Below are 17,532 nucleotides of genomic sequence, written 5' to 3'. Positions count from 1 at the left end.
TTGGAGGGGGCTCCAGGCTGAGCCTGGGGCAGGGAGTTGGGGTACATGAGGGGGTTAAGGGTGCAAGCTCTGGGAGGGAGTTTGTGTGCAAAAGGGGGCTCCGGGCTGAGGCAAAGTGTTGGGGTGCAGGGTGTGGGCTCGGGAAGGGAGTATGGGTGAAGGAGGGGACTCCGGGCTGGGGCAATGTTTTGGGGTGCAGGAGGGGGTATGGGGTGCTGGCTCTGGGAGGGGGCTTCGGGTGCAGGAGGAGGTATGGGGTGCTGGCTCTGGGAGGCGGCTCAGAGCTGGAGCAGAGTGTTGGGATGCAGGAGGAGGTTCTGGGAGGGGGTTCAGAGCTGGGACAGGGACTTAATGTGCAGGAGGAGGTTCAGGGTGCAGGAGGGGATATGGGATTCTGGCTCCGGGAGGGGGCTCAGGACTGGGGTGCAGGCTCCCACTAGGGGGCACTTACCTCCAGCGCTCCTGGTCGGTGGTGCACCGGGCTAAGTCAGGCTCCTTGCCTGCCCCGACTCCATTCAGGCACATCAGCACTTCCTCCACATCACAAGCCGGGCCACCCCTCCCGCCCCCACACCACCGATCAGTAGTGCGCATGTGGCCATACCACTCCCGGAAGAGGCCAACACATCCCTGCGGCCCCTGGTGGGGGTATGTGGCACTGCATGATGCCCCCCTCTGCAGGCACCACCCCCGGAGCTGCCATTGGCCACAGCTTCCCGTTCCTGGGCAATGGGAGCTGCGGGGGTGGTGCTTGCAGGCAGGAGCAGCATAAGGAGACCCCTGTCGGTTTCTCCTGCCCCGCCCCACGGGGCTGCTTCCAGGAGAGGTGTGGTGCCACGGCAGGCAGGGAGCCTGCCTTTGCAGCAGCAAGCAGCCCCGCTGCGCCACCGCAGCTGGAGATCGCGATCAACTGGGAGAGTCCCCAGGATGGACCAGTCGATCATGATCGACGGGTTGGTGACCACTGTATTAGGAAATAGAGAGCTCCAGAACTGACGAGAAACGTAGAAGGCAAGGGCAATGGATGACATCATTGGTGGTTGGAGAGAAAGATGTGGCTAGTGGGGTGGAACAAACTGTCATTGATGCTGAAATTGGGAATCGGTTGGAACTGATTAAGAGTCTTGGTTTGTTTAACTCTGGAAACTTCTGGAAAGTGCTTCTAATGTGGTTCCCTACAAGACCAGCTAGTTCAGTCTTTTATTTTTCAGTTTTTACAGTATTGATTAAAAAGAAAAGGAGCACTTGTGGCACCTTAGAGACTAACAAATACTAGCAATATTGATTGTATCCCATTTTAACAGTAGCTAACATAAAGCAGGTGTGACATACCAGGGTACAATCCATACCAATGAGTAGCTGTGTCATCCCTGCCCTGGGGTGCCCTTTACAATCCCTTATTGCTGTAGCCTCCTGCTTGGAATGCTCACAAACAGCCTCCAGCATGTAAGTCACTCACAGCTATGTCTGTGTGTGCTGCAAAGAGCCAGCCACACCTTGGCTCTTACCAGCTTTAAAGATTACCACAGGGTGGCCCCAATACATTCCCAGTCTTTCTCCCAGAAACCTATGTCCTGTACTGCCCATCCCTCTTCTGGACAATACAACTATAATGAATCCATTATTCATTTAAGAGAATAATGTGCACAAAACTTGGTACCCCAAATGGAGTTCCCCAGGCACTTCAACTTGAACACAGTGGATTAGAGAAAACAATAAAACTAATTTATGAACTACAAAGAGAGAGATTTTAAGCAAGTACAAGTAAGGAGGCATACAAGTCAGAAGTAATTACAAGAAAAATAAAGATAAAACACTTACTGGTGCCTAATTTAACAAATTATATTAGATTTAAAACAAAGTTTTCTCACCATGTGTTTCAACAGATTACTGATCAGACTCTCAGGTCACGACCCCTCCCCCAGAGTCCAACATCTGCTTCCTTTGTATCTTCAGGTGCAGTGAAGGAGAAAGAGAGTGGTCTTTTGGGGTGTCTGCTTCTTCTTTTTATAATTCTGTCCCCCCTTTGAGAAGTATTTCCAGCTGGGAGCAAGGTGACAAGTAGTCTGTGTGAAAGGAAACTCCATGCTGTTTCTTTGCTAAGATGCTCCTGTTCCCTTTCCTGCCAAAGAATGGCCACTTACAGGCAACGGTCAATCAGCCTTGTTTACAGGTGGCTGAGGAGTCCATTTGACCATTGTTTCTGAGGAACCGGTTTAGCCTCTCCCTAGGCTTATCTGGAAAACGTACTTTTAATCATGATTTCAGCTTATGTTTATAACTTCGTATATAATGCTGCTACGTGCAATTTGCTGTGATATTATAGATGGGCAAATTATAAGTTTTTAAATGATACCTCACAAGACATGCCATGTACAAAATAATTACAACAGTGTGTAGGGTGTGAACGTGGCTATATTCTGTGACAGCCCGTGGTTACAGTTTATTGATTACCAATAATGTGTGAATTTATTGGAGACAATATGCCTCAAATAGAAGGAAACAATGATTGAAAGGAGTGAAGTAATGAAAGCAGATAATTCTTCTACACTAACATGTAAACCAGTTTGTTGAGGAGCAAGATGGAAAGGATTTCTTCTCATTTCAAAATGCCGAAAAGAGGTTTCTTTGTTTATTCGGACATCAAATGAAATTTTGTTAGAGTAAGAAGAGCAGAATATTGAGTTTGGCAAGTGAGACCACTTTATGCTACTTTTATTGTCAAAATGCAGCAGTGATGACCATTTAAGTCCCTATTCCAGGCCTCCCAGTAGCTCTTCAACAGCATAATTCAGGAGCAATCTGTGTTCATCTAAAAATGGCAAAAATCAATGTGTGATCATGCCATAAAAACACCTGGGAGGCAAAAAGTTGCATTTGTTTTAATACTGTTTTATGCTACTAGTATCACTTACAGTGTAGCACGATTTAATGAGCAATTTAAAGGAATGATTGAAGCATTTCACCCTGCATATAATTTCCTGAAAGATTTTAAACTCCTGCATGCACTGCTAGATACTGCATTTGAAGAAATAAAAGAATAGAGGTCTGTTAATACAAGATGGTCAGTCATATATGAAAAATGACTTCAAGTGCCCACACAAGGCACATTGATTCTTTGTCCAAAAAGAAAACCACAGAATGTGGTGGCCAGGCTGTTGAAGGTGCCATCCAATGTATAAAGAAAAATATGACAAATTAGGTCTCTTCCATTTGTTCAAACAACAAATATGTAGAAAATCACTTTTCAGGTGCAGTCATCCTAAACTTCTAATGTATGGGCGGGTATTCAGTGTACTATTTAAAAAATTTCTGGTTTAAAAAGTAACGGCTAGCAGAGTGTTAAAGCACATTTGAGAAGTTGGTTGACTGGAAAACACTCGAAGGAACTTTTTGAGTGATTCCGCAGACTACAGTCTGATTCATAGATATTTAGGTCAGAAGGGACCATTATGATCATCTAGTCTGACCTCCTGCACAACACAGGCCACAGAATTTCACCCCCACTCCTGCAAAAAACCTCACACCTATATCTGTGCTATTGAAGTCCTCAAATCGTAGTTTAAAGACTTCAAGGAGCAGAGAATCCTCCAGCAAGTGCCCCATGCGACAGAGGAAGGCGAAAAACCTCCAGGGCCTCTTCTGACACTATTGTCACAGTCTCAAACTGGAAATCTGGCTAGATAATTAACAACAATAAAATGGAACCACATAAGAACAATCATTGGAAAAAGTGATTCAGAGAAGTTATGAAACCTTTCCCTTTCTTAGCTAACATGACAGATTCCAAGAACAGCGTTTACAGCAAGGATACTCAGACTGTCTCTCTTCGCACCATATGATATTAAAACACTAATTTAATTGACCAATCAGGATGTTTTTACTATGTTATTAACCAATTGTAGTTCATAAAATAATAGTACTTAGTCATTTTGCTGTGAAAATAATAATAATTATGTATTTCCCTAGACATACTATTTAAATTTGAATATATAGTACTGTAGTAAATGAAACAATGAATTCACACTAATTTGGCTCTTTTGGGTAATGTTGATCCCTAATTTGGCTCCTGAACCACTGAGGTCTAAGTATCATTAGTTTACAGGCTGAATTCAGAGCAGGAAAAAGAGACTGAAACATAATCCTGAATTTGTTCCTTCTCTTTTAGAGTGTAGAATTTAAGATCCAGATTATTTTGATCTATCCTGTATTTACAGAAGAGTTTGCGTCATAGTTGCATCAAAATGATGGAAGAATGTGGAGAAAAAATTCAGAAGGCAGGACAGTTGCATTAAAAATGTTGTCAATTTTAAAAAGACCTACAATCCTGTCCAGCCAGTTCAGTTTCAGCTGAGGGTGTGTCAAGAAGATTGGATTGGTTTGGTTGAAACTTTGTAATAGGCTAAATGTTGAAAAGCATTAAGTTGGTAAAAGGGTGTCAGTGCCTAACTGCACATACAAAAGAATGGTAATCCTATCTAGGGAGCAGAATGAGGACTTGCTATTGTACTCTTTTGTTTAGCTTAGAAATTTGCAATCTTCTTAGTTTGGACAATGTTTCTGCTTTTGTTATGTTTGAAGAAATAACATGATTATGAAGTGAATCGCATACCATGTGTTTTGTCCTAAATGTAATAAAACTTTTTGTAGTTTTTTTTAGTGGATTTTGCCCCTACAGAAAAAAATCTTGTATGTTACTGTTTCTAGGCTCAACAGGAAGAATTAAAAGATTGTCAGCATATCCTCGCTAGTACCAGTTTTTCACAACCCTCTGTTTAAATTGAGAAATGCCCCTTAATTATTTAGGTGCGATTCTGGGGTAGGAGATAAGTAGTTCTAAATGTCTTTATATATTCTGGCAACATAATGATTAGCAGAATCTTTTGCTGCTTGCATTCTACAATCAAAACACTGAAATCTACTATGTAAAAAGATTGCCTGGCAGTATCAGCTATTGTAGTCACATATTCTAACAACTTTTTTTCTCCTTGCAATTAACAGGCTGAAATCTGCTAGGGATGTGGTGTCAAGAACAGGACATTCTTTGGCTCTGGGATCACTGTATAGATATTTAGGAGGAATAGGCTCTACTCAGCACCTGAATGCATGTGTTGGAATCCTTTATACCTTATCTCAGGACAATACTTCTCCTGACGTACAGGTACTTGGTCACATAACTCAAAATATCTGCTCTTTGTATAGATATTAAAACAGAACCAATTGTTTTTGGGGAGTAAAAGTTCTTCTTACATGTAAGAGGAGATTAGACAACAATTCCTTCAGCAGAATTCCTGAATTCATACTATTGTTCTGAATTTGATGTACATTCACCTGAATCTTGCTTGATTAGATAGTGGCTGCTTTTTCTTTTCATCTGTGTATCATTTTTTGTGTCTGGAAATCTGTCTGCTTCCTAGCAATTTTCTTTTATAAAGATGATGTAGTAAATAGCTTGCCTCTGTAACTAGTGTGCAGCACTAGCTACAGAGACCAGCTTGGTCAGTTGAAAGCTTGCTTGTATGAGTCAAATTGTTGTGAAGATGAAGTCGGATGGGTTCTTCCTGAGCTAAAACTTCATATGCCATGGTCCCTCTGGGAAGGATATTTTAATCACACATTGAAATAAAAAGGGGTATACATCAAAACTCCTTCAAGTTTAAGTGAGGGGTGATAAAAACCCCTACATGCCCTTTTAAATAGACCGAATAGTGCACTTAAATTTATCATTTCTACCTACTATCCTCCATACACAGAGGATCACTACAAAAGTAACATGTAATGGGTTTGAATGTAGGGCAGAGTGAGTGAGACTAAGGCCTTGTCTACACAAAAGGGAAAAGTCAATCTAAGCTACGCAATTTGAGTTACGTGAATAGCGTAACTCAAATCGATGTAGTTCAGATCTACTTACGGAGGGGTCCACACCATGCGATGTTGATGGGAGATGCTCTCCCATCGACTCCACCTACACTTCTCGATCTGGTGGAGTACAGGAGTCAATGGAAGATCTGTCTGTCGTTGATTTAGCGGGTCTTCACTAGACCCACTCAATCGACCGCTGATGCATCCATCACCGCGTGTCAATCCCCCGGTAAGTGTAGACAAGCCCTTATTTATTTAAAATACTCTTCAGCAGTTCTGCCTTCATATTTGCTGTAACTCCATCATCCTAGCTCATGAAACTATGAAAAAAAAATTTATATCTGCATACTACAGCACTTCGTGGGGAACTAACATTACACTACATCTAAGAAATCAGTTGTCATTGAGGTTTTTGGGTACTAATAATGATAGTGTTAACCAGTCGTGCCACTCCAAAATGTAGAATTTTCCTTACAATATTTATCAAAGAGCCACAGTTTCCAGACATTTTGTTATGAAGAACAAATTGTCTGTAGCCTCTTCATCCATCCACTCCCTTCCCACTTCAGAGCACTAGTTGTACCTATGTATTAATTTTTATTTTAATCACAGACTTCACAAAACAGCTCTTAGTTTGTTTTATTACATTTAGGTGTAACATCTTTTATTTTACAGACTTGGGCACTGCACTCTCTGTCATTGATAATAGATTCAGCTGGCCCTCTGTATCATGTGCATGTGGAACCTACCCTATCTCTTGTTGTCATGTTGTTGTTGACTGTCCCTCCTGCTTATGCTGAAGTTCACCAGAGCCTTGGTCGCTGCTTAAATGCACTTATCACTACGTTGGGGCCAGAGTTGCAAGGTATGCATAAACAATATTGTCATGTTTGTTTGATTTGGTAATTAGAACACTTAAACATAAGTTGAAACATTACAGACAAACAGTGAATGTGTTCTAGGAACTTTCAGGATCATTCAGACATTTTTTCTTGCAAATAAACTGTGAAGTAGTTTTTCATAGGCTGTGCCTTTATGGGGCCAAGACATGGTGGTAATTACCCTTCCAGGATGAGCAAATTCTTTTTTTTGGATACCCTTACTAAAACATAATCCTAAAAGTTTCTCATTGGGTTGAAAGTTCTTACGCTTAGTGTCAAGACACAAAGATTTTTATTTGAAAAATTGAGAACAAAATCCAGATTTAGGCACCTAAATAAAAATGGTCTGATTTTTCAATGGAGCTGTGCACTCACAGTACCCATTGAGTTCAGAGCTTCAATACAGGCATTCTAGGACTTGTCTACACAAGGGGGTTAATCCAGTGCTTTTTGATGCCCATCAGATAATATACAATATGAAAGCCACACTAATAGCATGTATATAAACCTCCAGCATTATTTGAAAGGGCAACAACACCAGAGATCTATGGAGTCTGTGGAAACAAGGCAGGTATAGTGACTTGACAGGAAAAGCAACTAAAAGGCTTCAGGGAAGACATTATATCTGGCCTTCCTCTGGAGGGTTAATAGGGAATGTCAGATCAGGCACCATCAATTTCTTCTGTTGAGGCCCAAGTCCTGTAAGCTGCTTCATGTGTGCAGACCTCATTGATTTTCATGGGGCTGTGCGTAGATGCAGGGTTGTGTAAGGCAGCTTATAGGATCAGGGCCTTAGTTTCCTGTGTCTGTAGCTGTTTCAGTGCCAAAGTCCATGTCCATCCCATTGACTCACCTGTAAGTGTATACTTTTTATTCATTATTTGTGCACTCTGTCATTGATGATGATATTCACCCAGTCCTTTGTATGATGTGCATGTACTACCTTGATACATTTACCTGCCTGCCAATCCCAGGCTTTATTAATCACTTAATCCTTCCCCCCCACTTCCTCCCCCCCCTCCCCCCCGAAATATTACTTTAAAAAAGAAAACATACCTTTTGTATTGGTATGGAAAGTTCTACTGAATGAGTGTGCCAGTAGTCCAAAAAGTGGGGAGTGGGATCTAGAGGCTAGAGAAAAGAATTGAGTCAGGTATTCTAAGTTTATCACTGACTCACTGTTTGACCTCTCTGTGCCTTATTGTTCCCGTGTGTTAACTGGTTATAATGCCTGCCTACCTACCTCTCAGTGGTATTTTGAGGCCTGCTTGCTTGTTTATAAAGTTAGAATCGTAGAAAGGTAGGAAGGAACCTTGACAGGTCATCTAGGCCTGTCCCCTGCACTGAGGCAGGACTAAGTTGTCTGTGACTGTCTGTTTCAAGGTGCAGTAGAAGTGCTAAGTATGATGACGATTATTCTGCTTGAATGAATCGCTTGCAGAAACTCCAATGTGAATCATTTTATTAAGAGTGAATGCTTTGTATAATTACTCATATTTTTACCTATTTTAAAAAAAATTAAGGAAAATTAATGTTGGAAGTATTAAAACACTGTTTTTCTAACTGTAGGTAGTAAAACTGCAGTTTCAGCCTTAAGAACTTCTTGTCTCCTGGGCTGTGCAGTGATGCAGGATAACCCTGACTGCCTTGTTCAGGCTCAAGCCATCTCTTGCCTACAGCAGCTTCATATGTTTGCTCCACGACATGTCAACTTGTCTAGCCTTGTAAGCTGCCTATGTGTAAGTAAAGCTATGAAAATGTTTTTTTCCCTGTTTTTAAATTTTTCAACTTTTGCCTTGAAACATAAAACATTTAAATAAATTTTCCTTAAACCAGCCAGTTATCATTTGTTAAAATACATTTAATACTGTGTTTTAGTAACCAGTCATTCGTTAATAGGGTGAGGGTTTGCGTCTTTCATATGCAAGTGGTCATTCTCACTTCTCCCCTTTCCATTTATCCATTTTCCTTCCTTCTGTTTCCTTCCTTCTATATCTCTCCCAAGAGCATACCCCTGCTACTGACTGAGAATACATGCTACCATTCTTACACAAGCCAAACTTTTGTTGACAAAATGTATGAGCTGGGTTTTGCCCACTTAATTCTGGCCAGTATTTCTTCTCGTCTATGCTAGGTTAAGGTTTGTTGAAGTAACCGATTACTTCTCAATATTCAGTATAAGTAATATAATTATTTATAATTTAAAGAAATCTAGATTAGTTTACTTTCCTTGTCAATTCTGTACTGCTAGTGAGCAGTTGTTGTTGTGGTTCTGGTACTCAAGACAGCTGCCCCCTCTCACTTCAGTTTGCAGGCATGACACAAAAGTGGTAGGGAACATGTCATTTTTCAGGTCTGTCATCTCATTTGTAAAATATTATATATTACCTTTAACTGCCATAGTAGCTGCCATGTCTCCAGAATTAGTTCAATCCAAGAAAGCAACCATAATGCTAGCATGGCTGGTCAGTTCTTCTTAAGCAAACCAGTGCGTGCTTTCCACTAAGGTCATGTCCACAGCACCAACTGCAACCTCTACTTGCACAAGTATTGAGTGTCCTAGTTCTATTTTTTTTTTTTCTTTAATCCTGTACTAGAATCCTAGGACTATAAGGGACCTCAAGAGATCATCTAGTCCAGTTCCTTGCACTTGTGGCAGGACTAAGGATTATCTAGACCATCCCTGACAGGTGTTTGTCTAACCTGCTCTTAAAAATCCCCAATGATAGAGATTCCACAACCTCCCTAGTCAATTTATTCTACTTTGCCTATTCTTCTTCTGTCTCAAGCTGTCTCCCACACAATCAAATGTCTGCTTCCATAAGAATATGCTGTAGCAAGAGAAGGTTTTAACAAGATTTGATCTACCCTCATTATGTATTCATGATTTAGCTGGTTTCCGTGTAAAAGTTTTTCTCAGAATTCAAAAAAAGAGTAAATTTTCTGGATTTTCTTGTATCTCTAGCTTGTCTGTCTTGGAGTTTTTAAGTGTTCTTTTGTCTGAGCAGCTGTTGCATATCATTAGTAGACATACATTCTGATTTCTTATGGAGTTCACATTTCTTCCATATATGTTTGAGGTTTTTGTAGAAATGTATCTGCAAGATTCAGAGAGAGCCCCACGTTACTATTGGGTTTAAGCATGAGCCTGTTTATTTTGGGAGAATTGTACCCTTTAGGGATTCTTCTTTCTTCTCCCCCTTCCACCATATTTTATCCTTGATCTTCCTTTTAATAGGTAAAAAGCATTTCCACTCATCTTTTATGAAAGCACTCCAGACTCGGGAGTTGCTGTCCTGTTGATCAGACAACTCATTAGCATTTCCATCTATTTGCAAATCTATGGAATGAATGTCTTGTCCACTGCTGTTTACAGTAATACCTCTCTAAACTGCACAAAAAATTGGTCTCTTACCACTTCTCAGCAAAGATTTATTAATAGTGTGTTTGTAGTGAGGTTTTGTATTACAAAGAGTTAATTTATTTACAGAATAATATTTCAATATACTTGTGAAATTGTTACAGTAAATTATGGAATACTTCATAAATTAAAACTTACCTACATTCGTTAATTAGAGCAAAATATATTTTATAATTTGTGTGTGTGTTCGTGTTCATTTAGGCCCCAACCCTACAAGGAGCTTTACGTGGATAGATTCTTGTGCCACACAGAGTCCCAGTGAAATCAGGGACTCCACGCAGTTGTAGATTTCTGTCTGCGAGGAGCTCACTGCAGAATCAAAGCCCTCCACACTAATACATACAGTTTAGTAACTGGAAATAGATCTGTGTCATAACTACGAATGAGTGGGGTTTGATATATACTTTTCTTATTTAGACCCCATTCCTGCAGAGAGCACCATGCAGGTGAACCCTGCATCTGTGTTGAAGCCTCACTGAACTCAGTAGAACTTTGTAGGGCATGTGGTCTGCCTGAACAATTACCATTGTTGTCTTAATAGGAGGCATGGACAGGGCACTGTTTTGGGACGTGGGAAACATAAGTACAGTTCCCAGTTCTGCCATGGCCTTGCTGGGTGAGTTTGGGCAAGTATCTCTCTCCCTGGGCCTCAGTTTCCCCATCCGTAAAAGAAGGATGATACTGACCTTCTGTAAAGCACTTTGCGCTCTAAAGGTAAAAAATGCTAAATAAGAGCTAGGTGGTATTATATTTTATTTTTAATACCACCATTCTGTGCTGAGGCATTATTTGTAACAGGGAGGAAGGTAAAGAGGCTCTTGTCAGAGAACAGACTGTTCTTCTGATATCCATTGAGACACACTAGTGAGGAGAGAGCTGAAAACACTGTTGCTGAGAGTAGTTATGTTAATTACCCCAATTGTAATTACCAATAGTTATTTGGAGGGGTTTTTTCCTATTTCTCCAAAGCTATTGCCAATATATTGAAAACTTATGAGTTCAAACTTTATTTTAGACTGTTCTTAAAATATTTAATAATTAAAAGAGGACTTTTTTTTATAAAAAAGTTATATAAAATGAACATCATCATCGCATCCTCATCTTCATTCCCCCTTCTCCCCTAGTATGCACCCCTACCCCAAAACAAAACAAAAAACCAGCATCTTAGAATTTTCTTCCTTTAGAAAGAGGATTTTCTTACCCACGGCTTTGCATCTAACTGCATGGTACTTAACCTTCTGTGTCAAGTTCTGGCAATTAATTACTTGGTTGTGGAAATAACCTTTTGTATCTAGTGATGACTAATATTAATTTTACAGCTAACTTTACAGATACACACTACGTTCTTATTTATATATCTCGTATACATAGGATGGCTGCAGAGGGTGGATACTCAGGTTTTCAGCTATAGGACCAAAAAGAAAACATGTTCAAATACAAATAAATATATATATAAATTTCAATGACCATTTTCAAGAGCTGCTTTTACATTTATTTTACCCAATGAGTTTTATGGGCTGTTGGCTTACGTTTTAAAGATGTTCAACATTATATGATGAGGTATCTGGACTAAGCAAATGAGGATTTTGTGGAATGTTTGAGATAACACTCTGAATTTAATATTCTGAATTTACATTTTATGGTTTCCTTGCTGTAGTGAGTATCATTGTGGTATCTGTATTTTGATTTTGTCATGACTGGTTTGTCATTTGTTTTTGTGCAGGAGATCTTGTTGGATAATTCTGTGTTGGTAGGTCCCAGTGCCTTGTTAATCCTAAAATTTCAGCAGTTTGCAGCGGTGTTTTTTATTTCCTCCTCCTCTCTGTCTCTCTCTCTCTCTCTGTTTAACCATTAATGTAAAGTAAAATACCTTCAGCATGTCAAATGATGTTCATCTGGTTTCACCCTAACCAAATCCCTTCTAACCTTCTGCAGCTGGCACATGTGTTTCATTTTGTGCACTTAATTTTGCATCTGTTTGAATTTAACATATGCAATGCAGAAATGGTTTAAGTTAATTTTTATGTGTTGCTTGCACTGTGTGTGTTACCCTTTTCCCCTACTTAAAATGTGGGAGAATGAGAGATATGAAGTATGTGTCTCTCGCATTTCCCTGTCACCTGACTTGAGTGCTCTGTCCTTCCCTATAAAATTTATCTGGTGAGCTGCAATTTTAAGCATGCCAGATTTCCAGGAGATGCGGCCTGCTTGAATAAATGTTGCATTAAAGATTCAATTGTACCCTTTAAAATTTCAGTTAAAGTATCTTGCAGAGATACTAATTGACTCATTTCTTTTACAAAAGAATTGTTATGCAGGGCATATCTTTGTATCTATTAAAAATGTATAATTCATAATGAGTTTTGCAGATTCGCATGCGTAAGCATACAAAAGCAGAGAGACAAATTAGTTTTAAATATAATGAAACTGAGATTCCATATCACTTATTCTTTGTGTCCTTAATTTTTTTTATTTTTAATCTCATTTTGAGTGACTGTTGGCTTATCAATGACAAATGAGGAGCATGACCCCTCAGCAACAGTTCTCTGCAGCAGACGCTCAGCTCTGTCCTTTTTCAGTACCTTAGAGCAGTGGTTTTCAACCTGTGGTCTGCAGACCCCTGGGGGTCCACAGACTATGTCTAAAATTTCCAAGCGGTCTGAACCTCCATTCAAAATTTTTTAGGGGTCCGCAAATGAAAAAAATGTTGAAAACCACTGCTTTTAGGTGACAGATAAGGGCAGAAGGTTACTTAATTATAAAGGATAACCTCTTTACCATCCACATACTTGCTCATTTTGGTTGTTTACTCGTTATAATCTAAGCTTGGATTACAGTAAATTGTATAAACATTGGTCTAGTTACCCTGCCCAGCCACTTGACAAGCTTACTGTATCTGTGGATTACTTTCAGGATAGTCATAAAATTTGGGGGTGGGGGTGTGAGGAAGAACCTCAGGTGCAAGACTTGGTTTTTTTAAAGTTGTTTCCTTGCTCCAGGAACAATGTTTGCGTTAGCATGAGATTTCAGTACAAAAAGCAGAAGCTGATCTTGTGATTTGAAGTAATGATACTCTATACAGCCATGTTGGAGAATAGTTCAGGAGAGGTGACTTGTCTCCACGCGACATGCCCATCCCTAACCCTAACCTTCCCCAAAACAAATAACTACAGCCTAATTTAGTTGGACGATATTTTCAAAAGAAACCTTGTCCATTTATTTTTCTCTTTGCCCTCTCTCTTACAATCTCACTTTCATGTACAGATCTTGGAATTATTTGAGCTTGGTTTTCTTGTCCCTAGTTGTATCGTAATTTTCTTTCATCATTCCTAGCTCTCTATAATGGTGATATGAGTGGACTTTGTTTGGACTGAGTTTTCATACCACACTGTAATTTTGTACTCTGGATAAGAGTAAAATAGGCATTCATTTAGATCATGATTCAACTTCCATTGAAGTCAGTGGAAGTTTTTCCATTGACTTCAATGAGAGATGGATATGACTAGATCTGTAGGATAATTTCACTTGAGAGAACTTTAAAATTACTGTGGTTACCAAAGCATTTACAATATTGTAAACTTTTAATTTTAGATCTACAAAGGTATGCAAAATAGGAGAGTTATTTGGTGATGAACTTCACAGTCTATTTCATAACAGTAATCAATCAGAAAGCACTGGACTACAGCCATATTGGGTAGCTGCTACAGAGATTGTGAGCCATCTTACTCTCTTTGTTTGCATATTTCAGGTGAATCTCTGTAGCTCCTACTTGTTGTTGAGACGAGCAGTACTAGCTTGTTTGCGTCAGCTTGTGCAAAGAGAAGCAGCTGAGGTATCAGAACATGCTGTTACCTTTGTTAAAGACTGCAGAGAAGATTTCACTCCAGGTAATGTATGTCCATTAAGCCTCGAGAATGCAGTGCTGGACTCATGATGAACTTGGATCGTTAAGCACCCTCCCTTCTAAATTAAACTGAGATGGCAGATTATTTGTTTTGTAGCATTTAAAAAAACCTTTAACTCACAATATTTTTTCCCCTAAAACATGATATTTATGTACTTATATTTGTTGACACTTTTTAGGCATCTCCCAGTGATAAAACAATGCTAACAGCAGTGTTGCCAGGCCTCACAATTTTGTCATGAGTGTCATAATAATTGGTGTTTTTCTTAAAGCCCCAACTCCTGGAGCCATCCAAGAGAGAGAGATCTCAATTTTCATTTGAAAAAAAAAAAAAAAAAGCCCCCAGGGTTGCAGAGAAGAGCTTGAAAATTTGTCCTGATTGCACCCTAACAGTGACCATAACCAAATAGTAGATAAAAAACCCTTTTTAAAAAATTGTGATCTTTAAATTAATCTCATGATTTTTTGGTACCTTAGTCATGGTTTTTGAAAGTTGACAGTACTGTAAAACTGCAATAGTAAATTAATATAAATGTTCCAAAAACTTTAGGTCAAGATTTTTAAGAAGGGGTTCCATACTTCAGGCTCCTAAGTCCATAGTGTTTGTTTTGTGTATTGCAGTAGTACGAGAGGCTCCAGTGTGGGATCGGGGCCTCATTGTGGTAGGTGCTATATATGCACACAGAGTCAGTCCTTGCCCCCCCAAACATACAATTTAGTCGGGCATGTTAATACAGTAAGGGGTTTGGTTTTTCAAAGTACTGAGCACCAGATGTCATGTGTACTGCTTATGTGCGAGTTCGTCAGCCAGCTTCCATTGCACTCTTTGAAGTTTTGGTGGAAAAAGAGGAAGCCCCGAGGGAGACCCAAAAAGGTTTTAAATTATTTTTGTTTGTTAAGAGGACTATGGGCTTATCTGTATGAATATTTAGTTTGTGGCAAGCTGGAGTGTAAATGTACATCACAGCAGCCTCCTTTACACTAAGGGCTTGTCAACATAGTGTGACGGTGTGTACTACAGCTGTGTGATTGCTAAAGCAGGCTAACATGTTGTGCATTAATTGGTCCATATAGACCCTGCTGGTGCACACTAATATTTACTGTACCTATCTCAGAGAGATTATGTGACAATGTTATTTTAGCATTTAGCAAGCCTCTTTTTCTCTAGTACAGGATTACACCATGGGTTTAAGGGCCCACTTTGAGTGCTGACTTGTAAATTTAGTGATATTAAGCAAATGAGAATAATCAACTGTCGGTAATAACTGAGAATTTCCAGATGGTCTGTATATGTGTATTTTGTTACTATTATGTTCTTTCAGAGCTGTTTTGGTACATGGAGAATCATTTAACCTTAACTTTGTAGCCTGAACAATTTTTGCACTGGTAATATTTATTATCATCACAGTTTCTTCCCTTCGGGCGGCTACACAGATGATACTTGTTGAGTACGGAATCAATGGGGGATATATAGATAAATGCTTTACTTAACATCAGAACAAGTCCACTCATTAATATAACTAAACAGTATAAAGTGATAGCTTTTAGGATTATAAACTTATTCACATACTCCTAAGATATGGGAAAACAAAGGTAGAATCAGTAAGTGGAGCATATCAGAGAACCGGTCTTGATCCAATTGACAGTGTTTCAGAAACCTGATGTACCCGGAGTATAGGAAAGTATCCAGTTTTGTATACACACACACACACACACACACACACACACCCCGATATATGGCCATATTTGCCCATTTCTACTAGCATAAGAAACTTAGCCCTGCCCTTCTGTCTGTGTGTGGTGGTCTGGTTGACCATACTTAGGCTTTCAACTACTGACAAGCTATTAACATCAATTAATTTCTTAATAAATCAAGTGGTTATCTCTGTAGTTACATAGTTGCAAAAATCCTCTTTCCCCCATACTCTATTTTAAGCTTATTCATGCAACTATGCGGTGTACTCGTCTTTCTACGCTTGTCTGTCACACAGCATGAGAAGACACAATTATATGACCTTGGGTTAAGCCTCTGGGCCTACCTTGACTGCTGAAAAATCAGGCCTGCCACACTTGGCCTCACACTAAATAAATGTTGCCTTTTTAGCATAGCAAATGCTAATTGTCTTATTATTTAACTTCCCCTACTTGTGTTCAGCACATTTCACTCTACTAATCAATATAAACCTGTCAGCATTAGCAGCATTAAAATATAAATTGTGAACTTGATACCCTATGATCTCTACCAAGACAAATTCAAAGTTGAGACAGGGTCACAGGTCATCAACTTCAAAGTTAACAAATTTTTTTTAGGTGTTCAGATACCAAATGGATGGGCACAGTATGAGAACCAAAGTAGAATAGAATGTTGTCAGAAGAAGCATTTCCTGTTGGTCACAGACTCAATTTACAATTAATTAAAAATTCCTTAACTTGAAATCGTGGGTACTTCTCTTTGCTCCTCCCCATCCTGGCTGTATTGGTGGCATGTGTTGCTGCCTACAGATCCTCACCACAGCTCTGTCACTGGATGTTATTGATGTCTAAGGCCATTTTCAATCTTGTACTTTTGTAACCATTACAGTAAATTCTAAGCAAACTATTGAATGACTAATTACATTTAAAAAAACCTTAATAACCTGCTACATATTCAAAAGCTAATAACAAGGGTTAGCAGACAGTGAAGAATTCTTCAGAAAGTAAAACATTAACATGGGTATAGGGATTTTAACCAAGCAGTTAGAGCTAAACATTAACATCCTCACTTCAGTGGTTTCTAGTAAATCAGCTTAACATAACACAAAGCCACATTCACAGTGGACATGCATTTCATGACCCTGGGGAAAGCTAGAAAAATTACTGGGGTGCAATTCATTTGGAGCAATATTGAATAATGTGGTATTCTTAAAGTTGGTTTTGCACCCAGATGGCATGGCATTAGAACTTTAAGCAATCATTTTAAATGTTTCAAGACCAGATATTTGCAGTTTGCAGTGTATAACGTGTAATTATTAAGCACCATAACTGAATTTCTACACTCCTGTGTTTTGGCAATTTTGTGATGCATACCACTCAGATAATACTGTGTTCTTAACAGAGATTAACATCAGAGAAGTTGGACTGGAGGGGGCATTGCTGAGCTTGCTGGACAAAGAATTGGATCAAAGACTATGCCAAGATATCAAAGAGACCCTAAGTCATATGCTCACATCAGTGGCAGTGGAAAAGCTCTCGTTCTGGTTGAAGCTTTGTAAAGATGTTCTTGCTGCCTCAGCTGGTAAGTGCTAACATATCCCTAGCTGGGAATGTAATAAAACAAGGCCTACAAATATGATCTCTGCTTTACAGGAGAGAAGTAATCAGTCTCATCTCTAAGACATATACAGATTGAGAAAAAAGTATATTACTGCTATTTATTTTAAATGTTTGATACTTGAACTTTTTTCCCTAGAATGGGAAATTACTTG

The 17,532-nt window shown here is 39.3% G+C and overlaps 1 protein-coding gene across 16 annotated transcripts in view; it reads left to right on the top strand.

The window, feature by feature from the left end:
* HEATR5A (HEAT repeat containing 5A) overlaps positions 1 to 17,532 on the top strand; it is a 125,267-nt gene that overhangs the window by 68,452 nt on the left and 39,283 nt on the right. For 10 of the 16 annotated variants that reach the window (XM_037900561.2, XM_037900559.2, XM_043549701.1 and 7 more), the window contains 6 exons: positions 5,002 to 5,161; positions 6,538 to 6,727; positions 8,313 to 8,482; positions 11,888 to 11,914; positions 13,913 to 14,051; positions 17,163 to 17,342. In XM_037900561.2, the coding sequence (XP_037756489.1) occupies positions 5,002 to 5,161; positions 6,538 to 6,727; positions 8,313 to 8,482; positions 11,888 to 11,914; positions 13,913 to 14,051; positions 17,163 to 17,342 (866 nt within the window). The remainder of the gene's footprint in view (positions 1 to 5,001; positions 5,162 to 6,537; positions 6,728 to 8,312; positions 8,483 to 11,887; positions 11,915 to 13,912; positions 14,052 to 17,162; positions 17,343 to 17,532) is intronic. The other 6 variants (XM_037900563.2, XM_043549699.1, XM_043549702.1 and 3 more) reach the window with 1 other exon arrangement.

Source organism: Chelonia mydas, chromosome 6, assembly GCF_015237465.2.
Source record: "Chelonia mydas isolate rCheMyd1 chromosome 6, rCheMyd1.pri.v2, whole genome shotgun sequence".
Classification (NCBI taxonomy): Eukaryota; Metazoa; Chordata; order Testudines; family Cheloniidae; genus Chelonia; species Chelonia mydas.
This window is presented reverse-complemented; position numbering and strand designations above follow the sequence as displayed.